Here is a 21,254-nt window from a genome sequence, read left to right on the forward strand (position 1 = left end):
AATTTTATTAGTACCACATAAATTGAGAAAGAAGAAATAACCTTTATTATTTCAAAATTGCGTAAAAGATATTACAAATCATACAACAATAATTAGCAATTTAGAATGTGAAAAGACATAAAAATTTTTTTACCATAGTTAACAATAATTAAAAATTAAAACTATTTTAAATTAATATTAAAGTTTGATTAACTCTTTAATTTTGTCTTTGTCACATAAATTGAAACAAAAAATGATACATATTGGGCCCGTGCTAGCACGGGCTCCGATGTCTAGTATATATATATACACGATTGAGAAAAGAAGAAAAATGATAAACAGAAGAAACATGAATTCATTCACTAATTTTACACATGGTTGTTGAACTTATAGAAAATAGATAAACTCCCCCTAAATCTTTAGATGTAACACCTCTGATTCGAGAAGATGGAAAAATATAGCTTTCCAGTATCTGGTGTCAGAATCAATGAAAGCCATCGATGGATTGTGTGTCAGACCACTGACCGTAGGTGGATCCCGTGGTTCAGTCCCAGACTTAGGAAAAATTCAGGATCTGAAGATGACACCTAGGGCCGTGATCCATAGTCCATTGATGGACCCACATACCGTAGGTTGGTTCCATCGTTAGGGTCCAAAGTTTGATGGTCTCTCATCCCATCCACGGTCAACCAGTACGATCCGTGGTTTGGACCTACGAACTGTAGGTCTGGCCGTATGTGAGGGTCAATAGCTATTTAGAGGAAAATGGAATTAGATCAACTTCAAACGGTCATATCTTTTAGCACAAAATGAATTAGGTGGCCCATGACCTATCAAATTTAAGACAATTGAATCATCTTTCCAACGCCATCAAGTTTGCTAAAATTCAAGCTCGGAGTAAAAAGTTATGCTTGTTTTAGTGAAGCCCTATCGGGCAGACCATGAACCACGACCCCAGTCGATGGTTGGTAGTTCAAACGACGGTCCGTCAATCCCACCGTGGATGGCTTTCGTCATCTTTGAGGTCATACTTTTTCATATTTTTTTTGTGTTTTTCTTTTTACTCTTTGTTTAATTTTTCATCAATTTATAAGTGATCTATCATGGGAATGAAGAGGAGACTAAGTAAAAGTTATCTTATGTATGCGATGTTCTCTTTTCTTGACAATGAGTTTCATAAAAAAATCAGAAAGTCCAAAGATGATGGTAACTTAACAAAGTATTCGTTCTATGATCGTGAATAGAATTTGAAAAATAATGCAATATTAACTCGGTTAGGGCACTCCAACAAGCTTCAATAGCTATCAATGGACGTGTTTGAATTGACTTGGGGAAGCAGAGTCCTTTTATTTTATAAAGATTCTAATTTGCAATGCCACATGATTTTTTTTATATTGGTTTGAGACTTTTTTTTTAACCAGTACGCGACTTGGTAAGGTGAGAAACACAACAGGTGCGAAAATGGGTCAAAATGACATTTTTTTAGTGAAAATAATTCCATGAGGTAATAATACTCCTCAAATTTTAGGTGTCTATTTTTTTTTAAAAAAAAAGTTAGGGGGATTTTATGTAGTGAGTTGGTTCTTTCTTTTTAATAGCCCATCCTTGCCAAAATAATACTCGATAATAAATAAATAAAAACAATGAGAAAAAGTAAGAAGTTTAAAATAATAAATAAAATAGTTAAGAGTAGGGTTAGAGAAAGGGAAAATAGGAGTTGCTCACTTCACATTTTATTTTAGTACTAAACTGGAACCGGCTTCTCAGGAGGTGTTCAACCAGTGATTTTCTCAGCTGTCCATGTAAGTTTTTCGTGTTCTTCACAGCTATACAGTCGGCAATTGTATACGTCCATCACAATCTCCATCCATTTTTCCTTTATAACGAAACTGCATCCTCTTTGTTCGACGAAATTCCTCTATGGAGGAGATCGCTTCGTTTTATTTTTTGCAAATTTCTTTAGTTATTGCATTGTTCTAATATATATAATGACAATGATGCCTATATCTTTTTAGCAACCTAGTCTCAGTCATGCTGGCTGCTAGACTTTTCGGGAGGACATTCTTGGCGGCGGCCAAATCAGAGAGTTCAGCCGCTGCAGCTGCTTCTTCTTCTGCTGCTAGAACCCTTAATCCGCTTGAGCAGTTTTTTGAAGTAGATAGAACCCCGGAGGATGATAAGCCCGTCGTCTATGGTAAAATCCCTTTCATATTCTCCGTTGAATCTGCTTTGTTGTTGGCATAATTGGCTATACTTCTTTTTAAAATGATCTCTACTGCTTGTGTTTTCTATAACATGTATGGGAAAAGTACATTTCATTGGTCTTTAAAGGGTTACTTGTTGTGCTGGTATGCAAATAAGTTTAGTATAGCAAATGACTGGCTACCCACATACTAGCCCTAGCTAGTTCCGTCTAATTTGATCTTCATTATCATATATAAGTGACATGTGTTTAGGTAGTTCTTGGACAAGGGCAAGCTGCTGCAAAAATATAGTAATTGTTCAACAAGTTCCCAAAGCTAAAACTTATGCAATGTACTGGAAGATACTCTGCAATGTTTGGTTCTTGTCACTGATAAATAATCAACAAAATACAAACTGCTTGGTTAAAATCCACAAAAATGACATCTTCCAATGGACTATTTTACGTAAATTGAAACCAGGTGTCATGAATACTACTCTTAGATGTTCAATTATCCAATCTAGACCGGAAATTGAAAACCTAGTTGCAAATATTTAAGATCATAGCTTATTGGAGGTTTCATTTTACTCTAAATAAAAGGTTCTCGCCCGGTGGCTTAAGTTGTATAACAGCTCAAAAGTCTATCATGACTGCTGTGTCATTTCAATTCCATGTTACGCCAAAAAACAGTAAAAAATACATTTCTACTTGTCCTTGATGTTAAATACTGTTTCTGTTTTACTGTTTAAAAAAATTTCACTTCTTTCCTTCCAAATGATACACCATGTGGCTGTAGGAAGTGAGTTCCATGTCTACATCTTTGCCTCCCCTGGCCTGTGTATGTGCCAACATTGCATTAATTCGTTAGTTATCCTACGCACTTTCCAGTTAACCCCCATTATAGTCAAAATAAAGTCTGAGATCTGTTTTGTTAAAGTGCAATGTATGAAGAGGTAGTTCACATCCTCACTTTACTTCTCACACAGAGAATATCCACTGCAGATATTTACCCCTCCTTCTGAAAGTTTTCTTGGGTTAAACATGCTCATTGGAGGCTTGGACCACCAACCAAGCACTCTACCTTCAAAGGGCCTTGAAAAAGTTTCCATTATATTGTTGTGGTTTTACATCATTATAGCAAGCTCCTCAGATTCCTCTACTATTGCCTCAATAATTTCTTCATCATTCTCAACTTCTAGTTAGGGCTTCTATTTCAAGTGTATCTGTTAGGTTTCTGGTATTGCCTCTTCAGTTCTATAAATGCTTTGGCTGCTGCTTTGGTGTATTTGGTTCATGTTGGATAGTAAAACACTAAAATTACTATTGGCTATCCATAGGTATTTCCTAGTGGTAAATGAAGTTAGAATCAAGACTATGTTAGACCAAAGTTTGATTTGGACAGGGTCACCTTCATCCTGGTGGAAGGATACAAGTATCCACGGATTCAAGGTGCATACAAGTTGGTATGGACACCAATTTTTATCACGGAAAAATACCCCTTAGGTGAAGTTTCACCCTGTTGAGCTTCTGGCAGCTCAGAAACTATTACATATTTGATTTAGTTGAAGCCTGGAATGTTAAATGTGCTATTTTAAACAATACTAGGATCAAAAGTAGGATATAAAAATGATTTGGGAGAGAAAAACACTACTCCCCTTTATCATGTTATGTGACACTTCCTTTTTTAGTTTGTCCCAAAAGAAAGGCTCTTCTCTCTTAAATCCAACTGTTTGATCTTATTATATAGCTGGTTCAACCAGGCCCCTGTAACCACTGTTGAACTTTTTTTGGACGTCGGCTCTTTAGTGATTTAGTAAATTCTTGTACAGGAGCAGATCCCTTCGTTTGCTGTAATTTTTTGCTTTGCATCTTCTTGATGCCTTCTAATGAAATCTCCTTACTTCATAAAAAAGAAAGACTCTTCTCTCTTTTTTGAATTTCTTAATCTAGCATTCCCATTTGACTTTAATGACAAGAGTTGTTGGGACCTACTTGATGTAAAAGTTCATTCTTTTATTGGGAGATAGAAAGTAAAAACATGTGTAGCTCTAACCATTAAAAGGATAATTTTGTTTTTTTGCATATATTTGGCTTACATGTCAAAAGTCTTCTTAAATTTCTTAAATTTCGTGCTCGTCGAAACACCTTCAGTAAAATAGATCAAAGGGAGTGTTCTATTGCATAATTTTTAAAAAGCTATAAACTAAGTACCAAAGTTGTTGTGGGAATGATATGCTTTGGTTTTCAATGAAGACTTCCAAAGGTGACGAGCTTTTCATACTAGTTGTTACCATATACTACAATACTATTGAATAGCCTGGCTTGGGGCTAAGATAACTCAAGTGGGAGAGTTGTGTTGTGGGGTGATCTTATTTCACGGTTCAGTGAGTACTTTTTTTCTTATTATGTCGACCATGATTGAAATGCCATAAAACTTTCAAATTCCTTTTTAGTTTTTGGAGTTCTTGACAACAAACACCTTCCCCTTTGTTAGAAACGAAAATTTTAAAATTAAATTGGATGTGACTGAATAGTACCTAGAGGCAAGAGCATTACCTTGCGATAATTTATTATGCAGAGTCAAACTGTCAAAGATTGATCTTTTCCTCAAAGACAAATACAATTGGATTGGCCTTGGACCTCAGGAGAGGCTGCCTTCTCAAGGCATTGTAGACATTTAGTTGCCCTTGAGCATTGGCTTAGTTTGGGGATCTTTTATTTTGTTTAAATGTCTTTTAAAACCCTCTCAAACCACGTTTGCAATAATCAAAGTGGTAAGACCCCCACATTTCAAAGGGAGACTTCGGCTAGGAAACTTCTATTGGGACTCATCTTGATTACCAATTTGAATCTACTGATGGATACTCATAATGTACACAATATCGATTATTTTTGTATTTCCTTATAGAATGGCCATTCAATTTTCTTCTCTTTTGTAATTTCTATAATGTTTCAACAAAATTTCTCGAGTTCTAATTTGTAATTTCACAGGAAGCGGAGTAGTTCATAAACTACTACACAAGTGTGAAACTGATTCTTTCACTTTAAAAGTGTAAGCAATGAGAATTTAAGGATGTTATGATTGAATGAAGGTGAATTATTTGGTTAAGCAACATACATGGAAGCATGGAAGTATCCTATGAATACCGTGTGAACAGACATTATTGTGAATCCTGTCTCGTTTTTTTCAGATTGTATCACTAGCTCTTTTTTCTTTTATTTTCTTCCACCTCTTCTTTTTTATTTGTTTTTGTTTTTTCTGGGAAAATGTCCCTCTACATGAACCTCTATTGCTCAATTCTCTATCAAGATTGGGGATGTTTCATTGCCTTAATCATTACTGCAATTTGTTTTATTAACATTTACCACTGAAAGCTGTTTCACCATTAGAGTATTTGGTTATTATGAGTTTGTGTGCGGCTTATTATTTAGTTTGTGTTCTATGTTGGGAACATATAAGCCAAATTGCTCCGAATAAATTGAAGTCTAGCCAAATGGACCGCCTCACTGTAGATGAGAGGTCTATGCTCTTACTTCTTTGTGGTTTCTGTGCCCTTCGTGGCTCAAATGCTTGAAGGCCTTCTAGTTACACACACACTAGAGATTGAAGTTCTCTTATCCTGAGTGGCAGGCTGGTTATTTAGTATGCTTGTACCATTGATTTATATCTCTCTGATTGGATGAACTCTGACATTTTAAAAACATTACTAGGTCGAGGTTGGAAGGCTTCTGAACTGCGTCTGAAGTCCTGGGATGATCTTCAGAAGTTATGGTATGTTCTTCTGAAGGAGAAGAACATGTTGATGACTCAACGTCAGATGCTCAATGCTCAGAACCTGCGTTTTCCTAATCCAGAGCGTATTTCCAAGGTTAAGTTAGTTTCTTTTGAAGCTCCAATCAAGCATTTAGTTACCTCTATTTTGACATGTTTCAATTAGATTCTCCTCCTCGATCTGAAGTAAAACTCCAAACTAACCTAAAAATATTAGTGTCATCTTAAAATGGATTTTCTTGTTAAGATTATACTCTAATTGCCACATAGAAGTAGAATGTGTTTTTTTTAATTGGTAAAGTTGTTTTCCTCCCACCTCCCAAAATGAGTAACCAGGAGAAAAGAAGACTTACAAACAACCTATTAAATCTATAATTTGATCTATATCCTCTATATAAAGCTGTTTACACCGAAAAACTAAAGAAAGTAGACTGTGTTATGCAGCATAGATTGAAGGTTTTTTCTTGATTTCCAGAACATAAGATGTGCCCAGTGCCCGCACTTGTTTGTCTTATGCACTTTTGGGGGCAATTCTAGGTGGCACTTTTCTTTGATCCACTATCCTCGGTAAACATATGTAGTCCTCTAGCTACAGAATGTATCCAGTGCAAGACTTACAAACAACCTATTAAATCTACAATTTGATCTATATCCTCTATATAAAGCTGTTTACACTGAAAAACTAAAGAAAGTAGACTGTGTTATGCAGCATAGATTGAAGGTGTTTTCTTGATTTCCAGACATAAGATGTGCCCAGTGCCCACAGTTGTTTGTCTTATGCACTTTTGGAGACAATTCTAGGTGACACTTTTCTTTGATCCACTATCCTCTGTAAACTTATGTAGTCCTCTAGCTACAGAAAGTATCCAGTGTAAACATGTCAGAAATCGCTTTTCAGAAATGCCTAAGTTTTTGGTGGCAATCTGTTCAGTAAATTTCTTGGTGGCTTGAATCTTGAGAAACGGGAGGAATACATTTTATCCTACATGATGTCCTACGGAATAGGTTTAAGATATTACTCCGTCTGGTCCATTTTACTTGTCATGTTTGCCTTTTGCACTCCACTTTAAAAAACAATAACTAAAAGGATAATTTGACTATATTATCCTTATTTTATTCTTTGATCTCAATTTAATACTACTCTTACTTTCACTACATTAATCCCTGTCCACATTTATTAGAATACAAGGGTGAAAGTGGAAACAAATAATTAATTTTTTCGTGATTTTTAAAATGGCAAATAAAATGGATCGAAGGAAGTAGGAAACACCAAACCTCTATCTTGCAGAGAAATTACAGAAAAATATGGTGGTTCGAGAAAAATCAAAGTTAACTTTAATGAAGTACGGAAGCATGGTGTAGATCTTTTAACAGTTCAGATTTCCGTAACATTAGATAATTCACATTTCAAACTTCAGTTGTTTCAACCATGAAGAATCCAACCAGACCATGCATCAAATTTAGGTGATGCTTGAATTATAATATAGAACATAAGCAACTTGAAGCCTTGGGGGCTATGTTGCCCGGACCTTCAAAAATGATACTGGACATGTGTCTGATTCTTCAAAAATACATTACTTTTGGGTAATTCGACACACCCCCATCGACATTTTTGGAGAGTCCGAGGCTCCGAGCAACCAAATCGTTTCTTTCAATACTATGTCTCTTTAGTTTATGAAGAAAAAAATGGTAAAGATGCATGAATTAACTGAATAATTAAACACATCCCCATCTAATGGAAGTCTACCAAGTACAGCTAGTCATATTCATTAATCAAATCACTATGTTTTCCCACTATATTTGATAAGCAATCAAGCCCATTTGAGTTTTATGCATTTATTGTTTAGTACTAGTAAACAAAATTTGATCTTAAGTTTTTATTGTGTTGATGTATATTTCATCAATAGACTTTTGAAAACTCTGCATGTGGTATGTGAACCCTTGAGGCACTAAGGCATTAAAAATTCTGATGATGCATCTCTTGCGTTAGCATCTTCCTGACAAATGATTGATATTCAGGTAAGGAAGTCGATGTGCCGAATCAAGCATGTTCTTACTGAGAGAGCAATTGATGAAGCAGATCCAAGGAGGTCAACTGAGATGAAGAGGATGATAAATGCTCTATAATTTTCACACTCATCGTTAGTAGTGTTTATATGCCCTTATAATGAGTATTTGTCTCCTCGTCTATTAGCTCCACATGTAGGAAACTTACTTTTCTTGTGTGTTGTGGTCATGAATTGGCAAATTTTATCTATCTACACAACATTCCTGACATCCATGATGGCAAACAAAAACTCTATGAACTAGTTTATTAGGATGTAATGGAGATGGCAATTCTGTTTAAAAGATTTGCTCATGCTGAAAATAAAAACCAAACTCCGTGTTTGTGAACGTGTGTTGGTCAATTGTTACATGCTGCCTCTCTAGTGAAACAGAGGCAGCTTATTTAGTTTGGTAAGTTACTAGTGAAAAAGTTATTGCTGTAATTAAAGGGTGTGCAGTGCAACACACACACACACACGCTCGCTCTGGCTGATATTTACTTCATTCAATAGCACATCCCATGTTGCTTGTGGTGAATCTTTTGCATTTACTCCTTCAGCAGCTCCACAGCTCTCTCTGGTGTATTCACTTATTGCCAATAATCAGTATGAAATATATGCAGTACAGTCCTCTACCGTCGCTTTCATTGTAAGCGCCTGCAAATGGGACATATGAAGGGAAAAAAGATGAAGAAGACAGACAAAAGAAAGTTATTTCTCTACCTTCTATTTTGGGTAATGAATGTCTTTTATTTTGTTCTATATTTATATATCCATGATAAGTTGCCTTCATATTCATTTAACCTCTCTCTTGGCACGTAATCTGCTGATTTGAATAGATATCGATGAATATAGTAAGCAAATCAACATATATTAGTCAGCTAATTAGCGTACTAATTTGAATTTTCAACCATGTTGTATAGTCAAAAATACGATTTGGTTGGTAGCGACGTACGAAAACTTGTTTCGTGCTACAATAACTCTTAATTTTAAATCTAAATGGAGTTCAAATTTAGTAAGTCTTTAAACGTGTCATTATAGTGCCTAATCACCTAAGTTCTATACTATAGTAGTAACTAGGATCTTGGGACCTCTTAATCTATCCTAGCTTGGCTCTATCTAATAGACCATCATCTATATTTATACTTATCGTTTAGTTGGAAACAAGTTGTCCCGAGATAAGTTATCCTATCATGTATATGGGATAATTTATCACATCACTATGTTATACAAATGGTGGATAAATAATAATCCAAGGACTACCTAATATCTCCAGCCAAACACAAGATAAAATAATATTACACTTTATCTCGATATTATTTTACCTTATATCTCACACTATTATCTAAATATAATACTGAGATTAGTGGAGTAATAAAATTTACCAGCTATAGCACTTATTGATGATTAATGACGGTGAATTTAAGGAGTATGTTGGAAGATAGGTAAAGTTGCCAAATTTGTACGAGTCTTTTGCGTTGAACCTAACATTCCTTCCTCACCGTTTACCATTATAATTTTATTTATTTTTACTAAAGAAACAATTTATGAGTATTTATGTTATCTTAAATCTAAAATAGAATAGTGGGTGACTTTCTTTATGTTAGTCCAAATGTACTTAATTGTATTTACTTTCGTACTTTGAAATTTTTTCATGTTTTACTTTAACTGACAGCAAGATTAATAGGGGGAAAATGTATGTCGTGCCTGTTACAAGTTCATTTGATTCTAGTAGTTAACAAGAACGTAAACTTAAAAGTTCAATTGATTCTACTAATGTCGTGGTTTTATGAGATCCATGCAATATAAAGTGCTAAACTTTATTTTAATTAACCAAACTCTAGATTAGTTAATACTAGTTGAAATGGTGGATAAGTAGACAGTAGTGTATTAGTGAAACTTCACATACTACCTTTCTTTTTATTAAACGCATTTCCAAAAGTTGAAATTAATGCACGATATTACAGGTTTGATATGGACATAATTATTCAATTTTGTAAACTTGATTTGACATAAGTTAAAAGATAGTACGAATTGTTATCAATATTAACATAAAAGAAAAAAAAATAGCTCATCGAGATTTGGTTTGCTTCAAAATGGTTGTCTTTCATGCAAATTAATTAGTATTCCATTTATTTCAATATATATATAATTATTTGATTTGGAAAGAATTGGGATACATATGCGTCCATAATTTAAATTAATAGTAATTTTTGAGGGAGAACATGGATTCAATACTTAAATTTGAACCTTGAAAGCATAATTAATTTGCTCTCTAACTTTAAAAGGAATATTTTGTGGTGGACACTCGTATGATTATAGTTCGTAAATACTAATTTTCAATGCGTATTACATGTTTGTCATGATATGTCCATCTTCGTTTTAATTGGAAAAATAGAAAGTGTGATGACTATTTGAACTTAATTTCACGTTAAATTTATTTTCTTATTTTGTTAAAGTAAACAAATATAAAAATCGTCATATTAAGAAAGAAAAAATTAAGCATCCATTTTATATAAAATTTTAATTTAATTAGTAGAAGTGGCAAATTTCATTATAATCTCGGGATAAAATTATATTTTATGAATTCCTTTCAAAAGAGTACAATCCAAAGCAAATCTCCATTAAAACAATTGGTTAATTTTTTTCCTTTTCACCTAATGTCAATGATAGTATCCACACATGTGACATGATAGCAACATAAAAAAAAATTGATGATGGGATGTGAGTTGAAATTTTTAAAAAGAGAGGAACCATAATGGAAATTTATCAATTGTACAACAAAATATGGCAATTTAACATTGTGGGACTCTATTGTTGGGTGGGTTGGGTTAATGGATGATTACACAATGCCTTGATAATGTATTTCTTTTTGTTGGTCTAATGGATATCATATAATATATATATAAACAAAAAAAATAAAAAATTTACGGTACTTGGACAACATTTTTGACGCTATCAATAGTCTATCATGCATTTGTTAGTATGACAATTCTTTAAAAATTTATTAAAGATCGTCCAAAATATATCATATATAATAAATAATGAAGGAACTATTACAATATTGAATTTATCATGATTATAAAATTATAAAATATCTGTGTAGAAAATTTACTATAGAATGAAAGCACAAGAAGACCACAAAAGAAGGGGAGAATGTATAAAAAGAAATGCATTTATAAAACATTAGTACAATTATAGAGTTTATCGATATGTAAAAAAAAAATACTCCTATAAGAAAAGGCGTTTAAATTTGACTTGTAGAAAAAAACATAAAAAATTTCATAACACTTAGTGCAAAACAATTTAAGTATTAGATTCTAATCTTAATTCATTTCACAGTCCGTATAATTTGCACGTTTTAACATTACTGAAGAACATATATCTAAATATGATCGATACTACACATGATGAATTACACATAAACCTTTATACTTTGCAAGTTCTAACATTATTGATCACCAAATTCAGAACACTGATGATCCTTCATTTCGTAGTATTAAAGATATCACAAAAGAAGTACGTAATTACAAATAACATATCGCAAACTTAAATTATATTACGAAAATAATAGTAACAACAAAGTCCAACCTCATTGAATGTAACAACATAGTTTTTTTTTTTTTTTTTTTAAAATTTTCTGGACCCAAATTTGGGCAGCAGAGTGGGAAGGGAAATAGGGAATGGCTCAGAAAACATACTTCATGAAGTGTTGGTACATCAGAAGACAACCTTAATGCCATATGCCCTTTTACCCTTTACTTGCACATCACTTTTAAAACAAAAAGGACCCTCCAATTTATTTGAAAACTCTAAATCAACCCTCAATCAAACAACAAATTCTCACATTGGCCCCTTTCTGAACCCAGTGAATCACCCAACCACATGCATGTGGAAACAGTACAAAGTACAAACAATTGGGTATTTTATGAATCCAATACCAATAAAAATTCCCACAGAAAAAGAGAAATGATTTAAAGGAAAAACAAAGTCAAATGATTTACATCCTTAAATCAGTCAAAATCCCACCCTAAATACCTTAGTTTAGTCACACTCACATTCCACATCTCACTTTTCCTTTTTGAAAAAAAAGAATCCTACTGGGTGATGTTATCAATGCCCTGCCCCTTCTGCCCCATCTACTGTCCGCGTTTTTTATTTTGATATTTGATATTCATATTAGAGCTCAAATGACTATATACATAAAAAATTCGAAATCAAATTAATACGACTCCATTGCGACCCATGTTGGTAAAGTACAACTTTCTCCCTTTTGCCGTCTGGGGACATCGTTTTCGCTTTTTGATTTTCTTTACGTTTATTAATTTTGTTGTTTGTTTATTTTTTTTTTCTTTTCTCTCTCACATACACACGCACGTAGAAAAACACACACATCGCTCTATTTATTTACACTAAATTATATTTATACATTATAATCTCTCTCTCTTCGGCCACAGTCTTTTTTTTCTCTCTCTAAAAAAAAAAACAAACATTTCTCTCACTCGTCTAGGTCGTAAAATTTACGAAGGTTTGCTCTCGTTCTCTTTCGTTCTTTCGATATGTCTATGATGTTTTCTGTCTCTGTGTGTATGTGTGTATATCTGTGTATGTATTAATTTGTATTTCTGTGTGTATGTATTGAATTAATTGGATCTAGAATTTTTGAGCTTTAATTTGATGGGTTGCAGATCGGAGAATTGACGTGTTGCCTTTGGAATTGAGTTAAGGAAGGTAGGGTGTCTGACGATTTTAACGCGATCGAGGGGTTTGCTTTTTGTGAATTTGGGATTTCTAGGGTTGTTTGGGGGTTGGAGAAAATTGGGGATTTTTCTAGGGTTTTGGTGGAATAGATTGATATTGTTATCAATTGGCTGGGGATTGGATTGGATTGGATAATTGATGTTTGAGGCTGGACTGGCTAGAAAAGGTGTTGAAATAATTGGAGAAGATGCCAGTCGATTTGTATTATGCATGGGAAGGGACAAAGGGAAAGTGAACTTTGTCGACGGTCGACTTGTTGTGGTCAGCACATGCCTGTTACGACCACGACGACTGTAGCCGTCGGTGATTCTTCTGTTGTTTCTACTATTACCGCTGATTCGTTCTGCAAGGTATTGCCTTGGTGGGTTTTTCCGATTTTTTCCTTAATTTCTCCTACTGCTTGTTTTCTTTTCCGTTGTTTTGATTGTGCCTGCACTGTTTATTTCGTGTTTATTAATTTCTTCTGTTTCTCCTTCTCTCACAAAGATAATTACTTCCATTTATTCTCTTTTATTTTGGAAGTTTCCCTTTGTTACTTTTATCTATGGTATTGTGGAAGCACGGTTCAGGTTCAGGTTGCAGGCTGATCTCCAGTTTTTTCTCGTATATTTTTCCATCTCAAGTTTTCTGGGAAATGGGCATCCTTGTAACTTGGGCTGGAAATTGTTTTAAGATCTCATCACTCTACCCCGCTAAGCTTGTTGTGGTGTTACATGGTTGGATATAGTCGGTCATTTGCATTTGAAATTCATGAGTAGGTTGTTCTGGTTTTTTTGGAGAGGTCCATAATGTGGTACTTTGTGTGTGGAAACTGGACATGGTTATGTGGAGCTTGATTTGCTTCTTACTTTCTCATGTCAAATGACGATGTTCTATCTTCTGTATTTGTTTAAATTTTTGACATTTACAGCAAGGTAAAGTTTTTGTTGCTCATTTCAAGTTCTGCGTTCGGGGGCACTGGAGAGTTTCAGAAATTCTTGTTTCCTTTTTCTAGCAAAATAGCTCTTCCAAAGATTTTTATCATTGCACCTGAGGACTTTGGGCCCGACATGAAGTCTACTACTTATTGCTATTCTTGTTGATGCAAATTGTTGGAAATGATAAAAGATGTCCAATATACTCTGTCACATCACTTCTTGCAACAGTGATGGGTGCGGTCACAGAGTAGATTGTATTCAAATGGAGCTTTTGGCAATAAATAGTCTGCCATTTCCCTTGTTTTCATAAGGAACGAAAGCAATTGAGAAGAGGAGCTCACCAGATAAATTTTTTGAAGCAAGCATAGTTACCGTGTCAAAGCATGTATTTTGTTTGGAGAAATTTTTGTTGCTAGAATAGATCCTTGGGAAGCAACACTGGTGCGAATATTTAAGTAGGGGACAATTTTTTTAATCTTAGGTTAGCTACATGATTGTATGTCGTTTTTGGACTCACTTTTATTGAGTGTTGTTGGATGTTTAGATGACGCAAGCAGTAAATTGTAAAGTCACTTCAAATTCGACTATTTACCATAATTTGCACCGACTGTTGATACTATCGGTCGTTCTCAATGAAGTAATTTGAAATAGAACTGCCAAAATATTGTTACCATCTCAAAAAGAAATTGCCAAAATACAGTACTACCAGTTTTTTTTTTTTTTAAAAAAAAGAAAATTGCCAAAATAACTTGTGTGGAAATCTATGTATCTGCAAGTATTCATTTTAACACGTGGAAAATGTGGACGACAGCTTTCCCCATTCCTCTCGAGACCCCTGATTTGCTGGGAGCTCTTGCTATTTATGTGTTCCTCTATTGCATACGAGTTCATTTATTAGCTTTGTTTTGTTTGCTTCTACTTATGTGATTTTATTGCTTTGTTTCGTTATTGATTTAGACATCTTTACTTGGTGAAGTTGAAAATTTATTCCTTCTTTGCAGGATGGTCGCAAAGTTAGTGTGGGTGATTGTGCTTTGTTCAAACCATCTCATGATTCCCCTCCCTTCATTGGAATAATCCGAAGGCTAAAGTTGAGTGAAGACAATAATCTGCAGTTAGGTGTTAATTGGCTTTATCGACCTGCTGAGCTTAAGCTTGGCAAGGGCATCCTTCCGGAAGCTGCACCCAACGAAATCTTTTATTCCTTTCATAGGGATGAGACACCTGCTGCATCACTACTGCATCCGTGTAAAGTTGCATTCCTTTCTAAAGGTGCTGAACTTCCAACAGGGATATCCTCATTTATCTGCCGGCGTGTTTATGATATTTCAAACGAGTGTTTATGGTGGTTAACTGATCAAGATTACATCAAAGTACGTTATTATTGCTTGATAGTTCTGTATTACCTATGCTAAACTGTTGAAAATTATTTATCTCAAGCAAAGAAGAGAGATGGGGGTTGAAGGTTGAACAGAAAGAGATAATTTATTTCTTAATACTATTATTGGATCTGATTTCAGGATTTTGGGGCTCTTCTTTTGGGTGATGTCTAAGATGCTAGGAGAAAGTAGAAATTGTGCACTTTTTATGCTTTAATTTTCTTGACCGTCTTGGTCACGTTTCACTCATACAATACTACTTCTCCTCTGCAGGAGCTACAAGAAGAAGTAGGTCAATTATTAAATAAGACGCGAGTAGAGATGCATGCAACGGTGCAACCGGGTGGTCGTTCTCCGAAACCAATGAATGGTTCCATGTCAACATCGCAATTGAAACCAGGTTCAGATAATGTACAGAGCAGTGTAACTTCTTTTCCTCCACATGTTAAGGGAAAGAAAAGGGAGCGGGGAGATCAGGGCCCCGAGTCAATTAAACGTGAACGTTCAATCAAAACAGAAGATATAGATTCTAGTCAAATCAAAGCTGAAAGCATATTAAAGTCTGAAATTTCTAAGATTACGGAGAAAGGAGGGCTTGTGAACTCTGAAGGGGTTGAGAAGCTAGTTCACCTCATGCAGCCAGATAGAAATGAGAAGAAAATGGATTTGATCAGTCGCTCAATGCTTGCAAGTGTTGTAGCTGCAACTGAAAATTTTGACTGTCTTACTAGGTTTGTACAGTTAAGGGGTCTACCAGTGTTAGACGAGTGGCTTCAAGATGTTCATAAAGGGCGGATTGGTGAATTTAGTAACACAAAAGATGGTGACAAATCAGTTGAGGAATTTCTCTTTGTTTTGCTTCGTGCACTTGATAAGCTTCCCGTGAACCTTCAAGCACTGCAGATGTGCCATATTGGCAGGTCTGTCAATCACTTGCGGCAGCATAAAAACACAGAAATACAGAGGAAGGCACGGAGTTTAGTTGATACGTGGAAGAAACGGGTTGAAGCTGAGATGAACATTATTGATGCCAAGTCCGGTTCAAATCAGGCCGTCACGTGGCCTTCTAAATCAAGGTTGCCTGAGGCTTCTCATAGTATTACCAAAAATCCTGGTGGTCCAAATGATGTGACAAAGAGTGCAGTTGCACAATTTTCTGCATCTAGAATGGCCTCAATAAAGACTTCACAAGGGGAGACTACTATAAAGTCCGCATCCTTGTCCCCAGGCTCAACCAAACCAGCATCATCACCTGCATCTGGAAAAGAGGGTCAGCACAGAGTCTCGGTTGGTGGGTCTTGTGATGTCCCTTCAGCTAGGGAAGATAAGAGCAGCAGTTCTAGCCAGTCTCACAACCACAGTCAGTCGATCTCGGGGAAAGAGGATGGAAGGAGTTCAACTGCAGTGTCAATGAACAGCATCAAGATCTCTACTGGTGGTTCTCGTCACCGGAAGTCAGTTAATGGATATCCTGGATCATCAGTATCTGGAAGCCAAAAGGAGAGTCCTGCAGACAGAAGTTCACATAGGAATCCTTCTTCAGAAAAGTTGCCGCAGCCTGCAGTGAGTGGTGAGAAAACTATGGATGTGCCAGTTCTCGAGGGAAGTGGTCACAAATTGATAGTTAAGATACCCAACAGGGGACGCAGTCCTGCGCAGAGTGCCAGTGGAGGATCCTATGAGGACCCTACGAACATGAGCAGCCGTGCTTCTTCTCCTGTGCTTTCTGAGAAGAGTGATCAATTTGACCAAACATTAAAGGAGAAGACTGATGCAGATCGATCAAATTTGGATACAAATGCTGAATCATGGCAGAGTAATGATTTCAAAGATATACTAACTGGTTCTGATGATGGCGATGGATCACCAGCTGCTGTTCCAGAGGAGGTGCGAAGCAAGATTGTTGATGACGGCAGGAAATCAGCAGAAGTTAGAGCTGCTTGTACATCAGGGACTGAACCCAAGTCTGGAAAGCTGCATGAAGCTTCTTATAGCCCCATGAATGCTTTGATTGAGAGCTGTGTAAAATATTCTGAATCAAACGTGCCTATGTTACTGGGTGATGCTATTGGTATGAATCTCCTTGCCAGTGTGGCTGCTGAAGAAATGTCCAAGTCTAACATGGTCTCACCTTCTGTTTCCCCACAAAGAAACATCCCTGCTGCTGAAGATGCTTGCACAGGCGATGATGCTAAGTCAAAGTCACCTCCTGGTGATATCTCAGCTGGTGACCGTAAAAATGATGATGCTGGTAATGGAGAGAAACTCGTTATTGCTAGTGCTTCATGGTCCAAGGATAAATTGCTTTCATCCATGGGTGCTGCAATGGAGTTACCTGGAGATAGAAAGGCCTCCATTTCACCTTCTCAAGAGACAATGACAGGTGGATGCAATAAACAGTTCAACTCTCCCTGCTTTGATTCACAGACGGCTGGAGAAAAGTTGGAGATCACTGAGAAGTCAGGTGAGGTGGAAAAGTATGCTTCTTCACCTCATAGTGTATCTGAGAAGGCAATTGATGGTGAATTAAGCAAGCAATTCCATGAGGAAATGGTGGTGTCCCGTGAGGTCAAAGTTGAAGGTGCTCTAGATGCTAAATTAGGTGGAGATGGTACTTCAGTGTTAGGAGACAAGGTCACTAGTGCAGTTGCAAGCTCGGAAGACCAGAAACCATCAGTTGAAGTCTGCACTTCTAAATTTGAAAGTGAGAATAAAAATGGCGTGAACAGGGTGTTGAACATTACTAGTATTGGGATGAAACCATCTTCGGTAGTGGTAAATTCCGAAAAGATGGAGGGAAGTGACAAGGAAGAGCGCTTACCGACCAGTTCTAGTGGAGATCCCACCACAGTCAGAGGTGGACGATCTGATGAAGTTAGTCTAAATCTTGTTAATCTGTCTGAAAAGGCAAAATCCGATCAAGGAAATGTTGAAGCTTCAGTTGAGGATAAAGCCCGTGTTGAAACTGACGTAACTACAAGAAATCAGAAGGGCGAAGCTAGTGTTGAAAGGAAGGATGTTGTCCCTGTGCAGAACTCTGGTTTGTTACTCAAGCAGAAAGATAGACCTCAATTTTCAAATGCAGAATTGCAGAAACATGGGGAATCTAGAGAATTAAACTTCTCTGCTGGTGAAGCAGATAAAACAAAGGACTGTGGATCTGCCAATGAAGAGACTTCTTTTGTCTCTACTGCTGCTCCAGAGTCCGCTTCAAAGGTGAAGTTTGACTTAAATGAAGGTTTTTTTTCTGATGAGGGGAAATACGGGGATCCAATCATCCTTACAGGCCCTGGATGTTTATCAAATGTCCATATTATGAACCCATTGCCTTTTGCTGTATCCTCAGTTTCCTGTAGTCTGCCTGCCTCCATTACTGTAGCTGCCGCCGCCAAAGGTCCGTTTGTTCCACCTGAGGAGCTATTGAGGGTCAAAGGTGAGTTTGGGTGGAAAGGCTCTGCTGCCACAAGTGCATTTCGCCCAGCTGAGCCCAGAAAATCACTTGATTTGCTGTTAAGTTCAGCAACCATCTCTCGTGCTGAAGCTTCTACCAGCAAGCACAGTCGCCCTCAATTAGATATCGACCTGAATGTACCAGATGAAAGAACCTTTGACGACATAAATGGTCAAGATTCTGCTCTAGAGTTGATCTCTCCTTTGGACCATATTGCTAATCGTGCTTCATTGAAGAATGAAGTGATAGATTCTCCTGCTGTTCGTTGTTCTGGAGGACTTGATCTTGATTTAAATAGACTTGATGAACCTGGTGATGCAGGACAGTGCTCCGTGAGTAGCAGTTGTAGATTGGACGGTGCTGTTTTTCCTTCAAAAGCGTCAATGATTGGCTTGCCAACTGGGGATGTGAGGAGGGACTTTGATTTAAATAATGGGCCTGGTGTTGATGAGTCCAATGCAGAACAGTCTCTGTTCCATGATAATCATCAGGGAAGCATGCGTTCCCAACTGCCCGCTTCTAACCTCAGACTGAACAATCCGGAAATGGGGAACCTTTCTTCGTGGTTCACCCCTGGTAGTACTTATTCAACTGTGACACTTCCATCAATTTTGCCTGATCGTGTGGAGCAGACGCCATTCCCAATAGTCACACCTGGTGCACAGCGAATCTTGGGTCCTCCTGCTGGTTCTCCCTTCACCCCAGATGTTTACCGGAGTTCTGTATTGTCATCTTCTCCTGCTGTGCCCTTCCAATCCTCCCCTTTCCAGTATCCTGTATTTCCTTTTGGAACAAGTTTCGCACTTCCTTCTGCATCATTCTCAGTTGGATCACCTTCTTTCGTTGATCCTTCCTCTGGTGGAAGGATTTATACGCCATCTGTAAATTCACAGTTATTGGGTCCTGTTGGCACTGTGTCATCCCAATATCCGAGGCCATATGTCGTCGGTCTTCCCGACAATAACAGCAATTGTACCATGGACCACAATAGAAAATGGGGCAGGCAGGGTCTGGACCTTAATGCAGGCCCTGGAGTGGTGGACATGGAAGGGAGAGAGGAGTCGGTTTCTTTGACGTCAAGGCAACTGTCTGTTGCTGGTTCTCAAGCATTAGCAGAGGAGCATGGTAGGATGTATGCTGTACCTGGTGGTGTTCTGAAGAGGAAGGATCCCGAGGGAGGATGGGACAGTGAGAGCTTCAGGTTCAAGCAGTCGTGGCATTAAGATCAGGAAAAGCTACAATCTAGTGATTTTGAAAGGTGAGACATGTTTCATTTTTAAATCAGCAGATTCTTTTTAGCTGTTACGGTTGAGTGTGTGACCTGTGCCTCCTACATTGTTTAAGCATTTGAGTGCCATTTCTATGTAGGGAAGCGCCAGGACATCATGCAATAAATTGCATACCTCAAACTGTAAGCTTGTGGATTTTTATATGTTTGAGCTGCTACTCCTATGCAGAAACTATGATACATAACCCGGTGAGGAGTTATCACCTCCCACCCATCCAAAAAAAAATGTAAAAATAAAAATAAGAGTCACTGCTCGCTTCCACCTTTGTGCACTATCATTTTAAAGGTTTTCTGCTGGAGCATGTATCCCTTTTTCTAGTTTGATTTAATTCTGTAAGAACAAAGATATCTTAGAAGTTGAAAATTTGGGGTCTTCTGTCCTAATTATCAAGACATTATTGTTGCTTTCCTCTTCCTCCTGAAAATTTATTTCCAGTAGGTCGTTAAATTTCTCTCCTTCAAATGTGAAAGGAAATTGCTCCGAGAAAAAGAAAGCAGCTCCTTTTATAGCCCTAAACTTTTTCCCAGTATCTCCGAGCTATTCCCTATCCTTAAAACACTGGTTTCCCCTTGCATTCCTTTTTTGGGGATCAAAAAATTTCAGTTTACTTTTCGAGTTTGGAGATATTATCTTGTATTTTGGTGTGGCTGCATTTTAACACCCCATTTTTTAATTATTTTTTTCCTTTTAACACAGCTAGTGGTGGATGGACTTTGGCTAACTCCTCAGACTCTCAGCTTCTGGTATGCTTCTACGGGGGTGGGTGGTAAGTGAGCAAAGGTGATGTGTTCAGAGTCTCCGACCTCCACCTCTTCAGTGTATCAGTGTAGTAGGGATTTCCGTGGTTTGCGAGCACTTTGGTCAGCTTTATTCTCTGGGTGGATGCAGACGATGAGTTTTCCCTCTGTAGATATTTAACTGTTGGAAAGCTTGAAATCTTTGATGCCCAGGGACGAGGGAGAAATCAATGATATCCTTGTCCAAATTATTGACAATGGTGGTCTGGGTTCCAGACTGAATCAAATGGAAAGCTTTGTTTGTGCTTTGCTGTTAATCATCTTTCTTTGTTCCCCGTGTTCTTGGCACTTCTGTGTCCTCCTTTTGCCCATTACATATGTATACAGGGGTTGGCACCAAATTTTGGTACTAATGCTTTCATCAGGCATGTTTTAGTTGTTGTGGCTGCCATTGTACCATAAATTGAATCATTCTAACTTTAGATGTAGTCTCATTCACAGATGATAGAACTCTTGTTAAAGATGATATTTTCATTGGTGGTGGTGAGATGTGCTTGTTTACTTTCAGGCTATTATTCTGAACCAACTGTTCTTGAAAAACAAGGAAAAGACTGTCTTTCTGACTTGAAATTAAACGGGTGGAGCTTTGGGCATAGGCTATGGCTGATCTAATCATGCTTTGTCAATTGTTGTTCATATAACAGACGATCAGTTGCATTAGCTTCTTGTGATGGCCCTCTCA

At 37.0% G+C, this 21,254-nt stretch overlaps 2 protein-coding genes across 3 annotated transcripts; both read left to right on the top strand.

Annotated features, from left to right (window-relative positions):
• Positions 1–1,672: 1,672 nt before the first annotated feature.
• Positions 1,673–8,327, top strand: LOC102587684 (39S ribosomal protein L47, mitochondrial). The gene is made up of 4 exons (XM_006344967.2): positions 1,673–1,781; positions 1,995–2,173; positions 5,873–6,030; positions 7,953–8,327. Exons 2-4 carry the CDS (start codon positions 2,011–2,013, stop codon positions 8,058–8,060), a joined length of 429 nt encoding a protein of 142 aa, XP_006345029.1. The 5' UTR covers positions 1,673–1,781; positions 1,995–2,010; the 3' UTR covers positions 8,061–8,327.
• A 4,086-nt stretch (positions 8,328–12,413) lies between these two features.
• On the top strand, positions 12,414–21,084 carry LOC102588004 (uncharacterized). Of its 2 annotated transcripts, XR_001473181.1 has the most exons (6): positions 12,414–12,506; positions 12,667–13,089; positions 14,658–15,029; positions 15,309–19,744; positions 19,855–19,897; positions 20,472–21,084. XR_001473181.1 is itself a non-coding variant. In XM_006344968.2 (5 exons), the coding sequence occupies exons 2-4, from the start codon at positions 12,946–12,948 to the stop codon at positions 19,707–19,709; spliced, it is 4,917 nt and encodes a 1,638-aa protein (XP_006345030.1). In that variant the 5' UTR covers positions 12,414–12,506; positions 12,667–12,945; the 3' UTR covers positions 19,710–19,744; positions 20,472–21,084. The 2 variants fall into 2 exon arrangements, 1 of the variants encoding a protein (XP_006345030.1); XM_006344968.2 differs by lacking the exon at positions 19,855–19,897.
• The last annotated feature ends 170 nt before the right edge of the window (positions 21,085–21,254 follow it).

This window comes from Solanum tuberosum, unplaced genomic scaffold (genome assembly GCF_000226075.1).
Source record: "Solanum tuberosum cultivar DM 1-3 516 R44 unplaced genomic scaffold, SolTub_3.0 scf00062, whole genome shotgun sequence".
NCBI lineage: Eukaryota > Viridiplantae > Streptophyta > Magnoliopsida > Solanales > Solanaceae > Solanum > Solanum tuberosum.

Bases quoted from the DNA above. Each gene is read 5' to 3' on its own strand.
- LOC102588004 (XM_006344968.2), top strand. From the start codon at position 12,946: ATGCATGGGAAGGGACAAAGGGAAAGTGAACTTTGTCGACGGTCGACT. The intron at 13,090-14,657 runs GTATTGCCTTGG...CCTTCTTTGCAG, and splicing joins CCGCTGATTCGTTCTGCAAG to GATGGTCGCAAAGTTAGTGT. The intron at 15,030-15,308 runs GTACGTTATTAT...TCTCCTCTGCAG, and splicing joins CTGATCAAGATTACATCAAA to GAGCTACAAGAAGAAGTAGG.
- LOC102587684 (XM_006344967.2), top strand. From the start codon at position 2,011: ATGCTGGCTGCTAGACTTTTCGGGAGGACATTCTTGGCGGCGGCCAAA. The intron at 2,174-5,872 runs GTAAAATCCCTT...AAACATTACTAG, and splicing joins TGATAAGCCCGTCGTCTATG to GTCGAGGTTGGAAGGCTTCT. The intron at 6,031-7,952 runs GTTAAGTTAGTT...ATTGATATTCAG, and splicing joins ATCCAGAGCGTATTTCCAAG to GTAAGGAAGTCGATGTGCCG.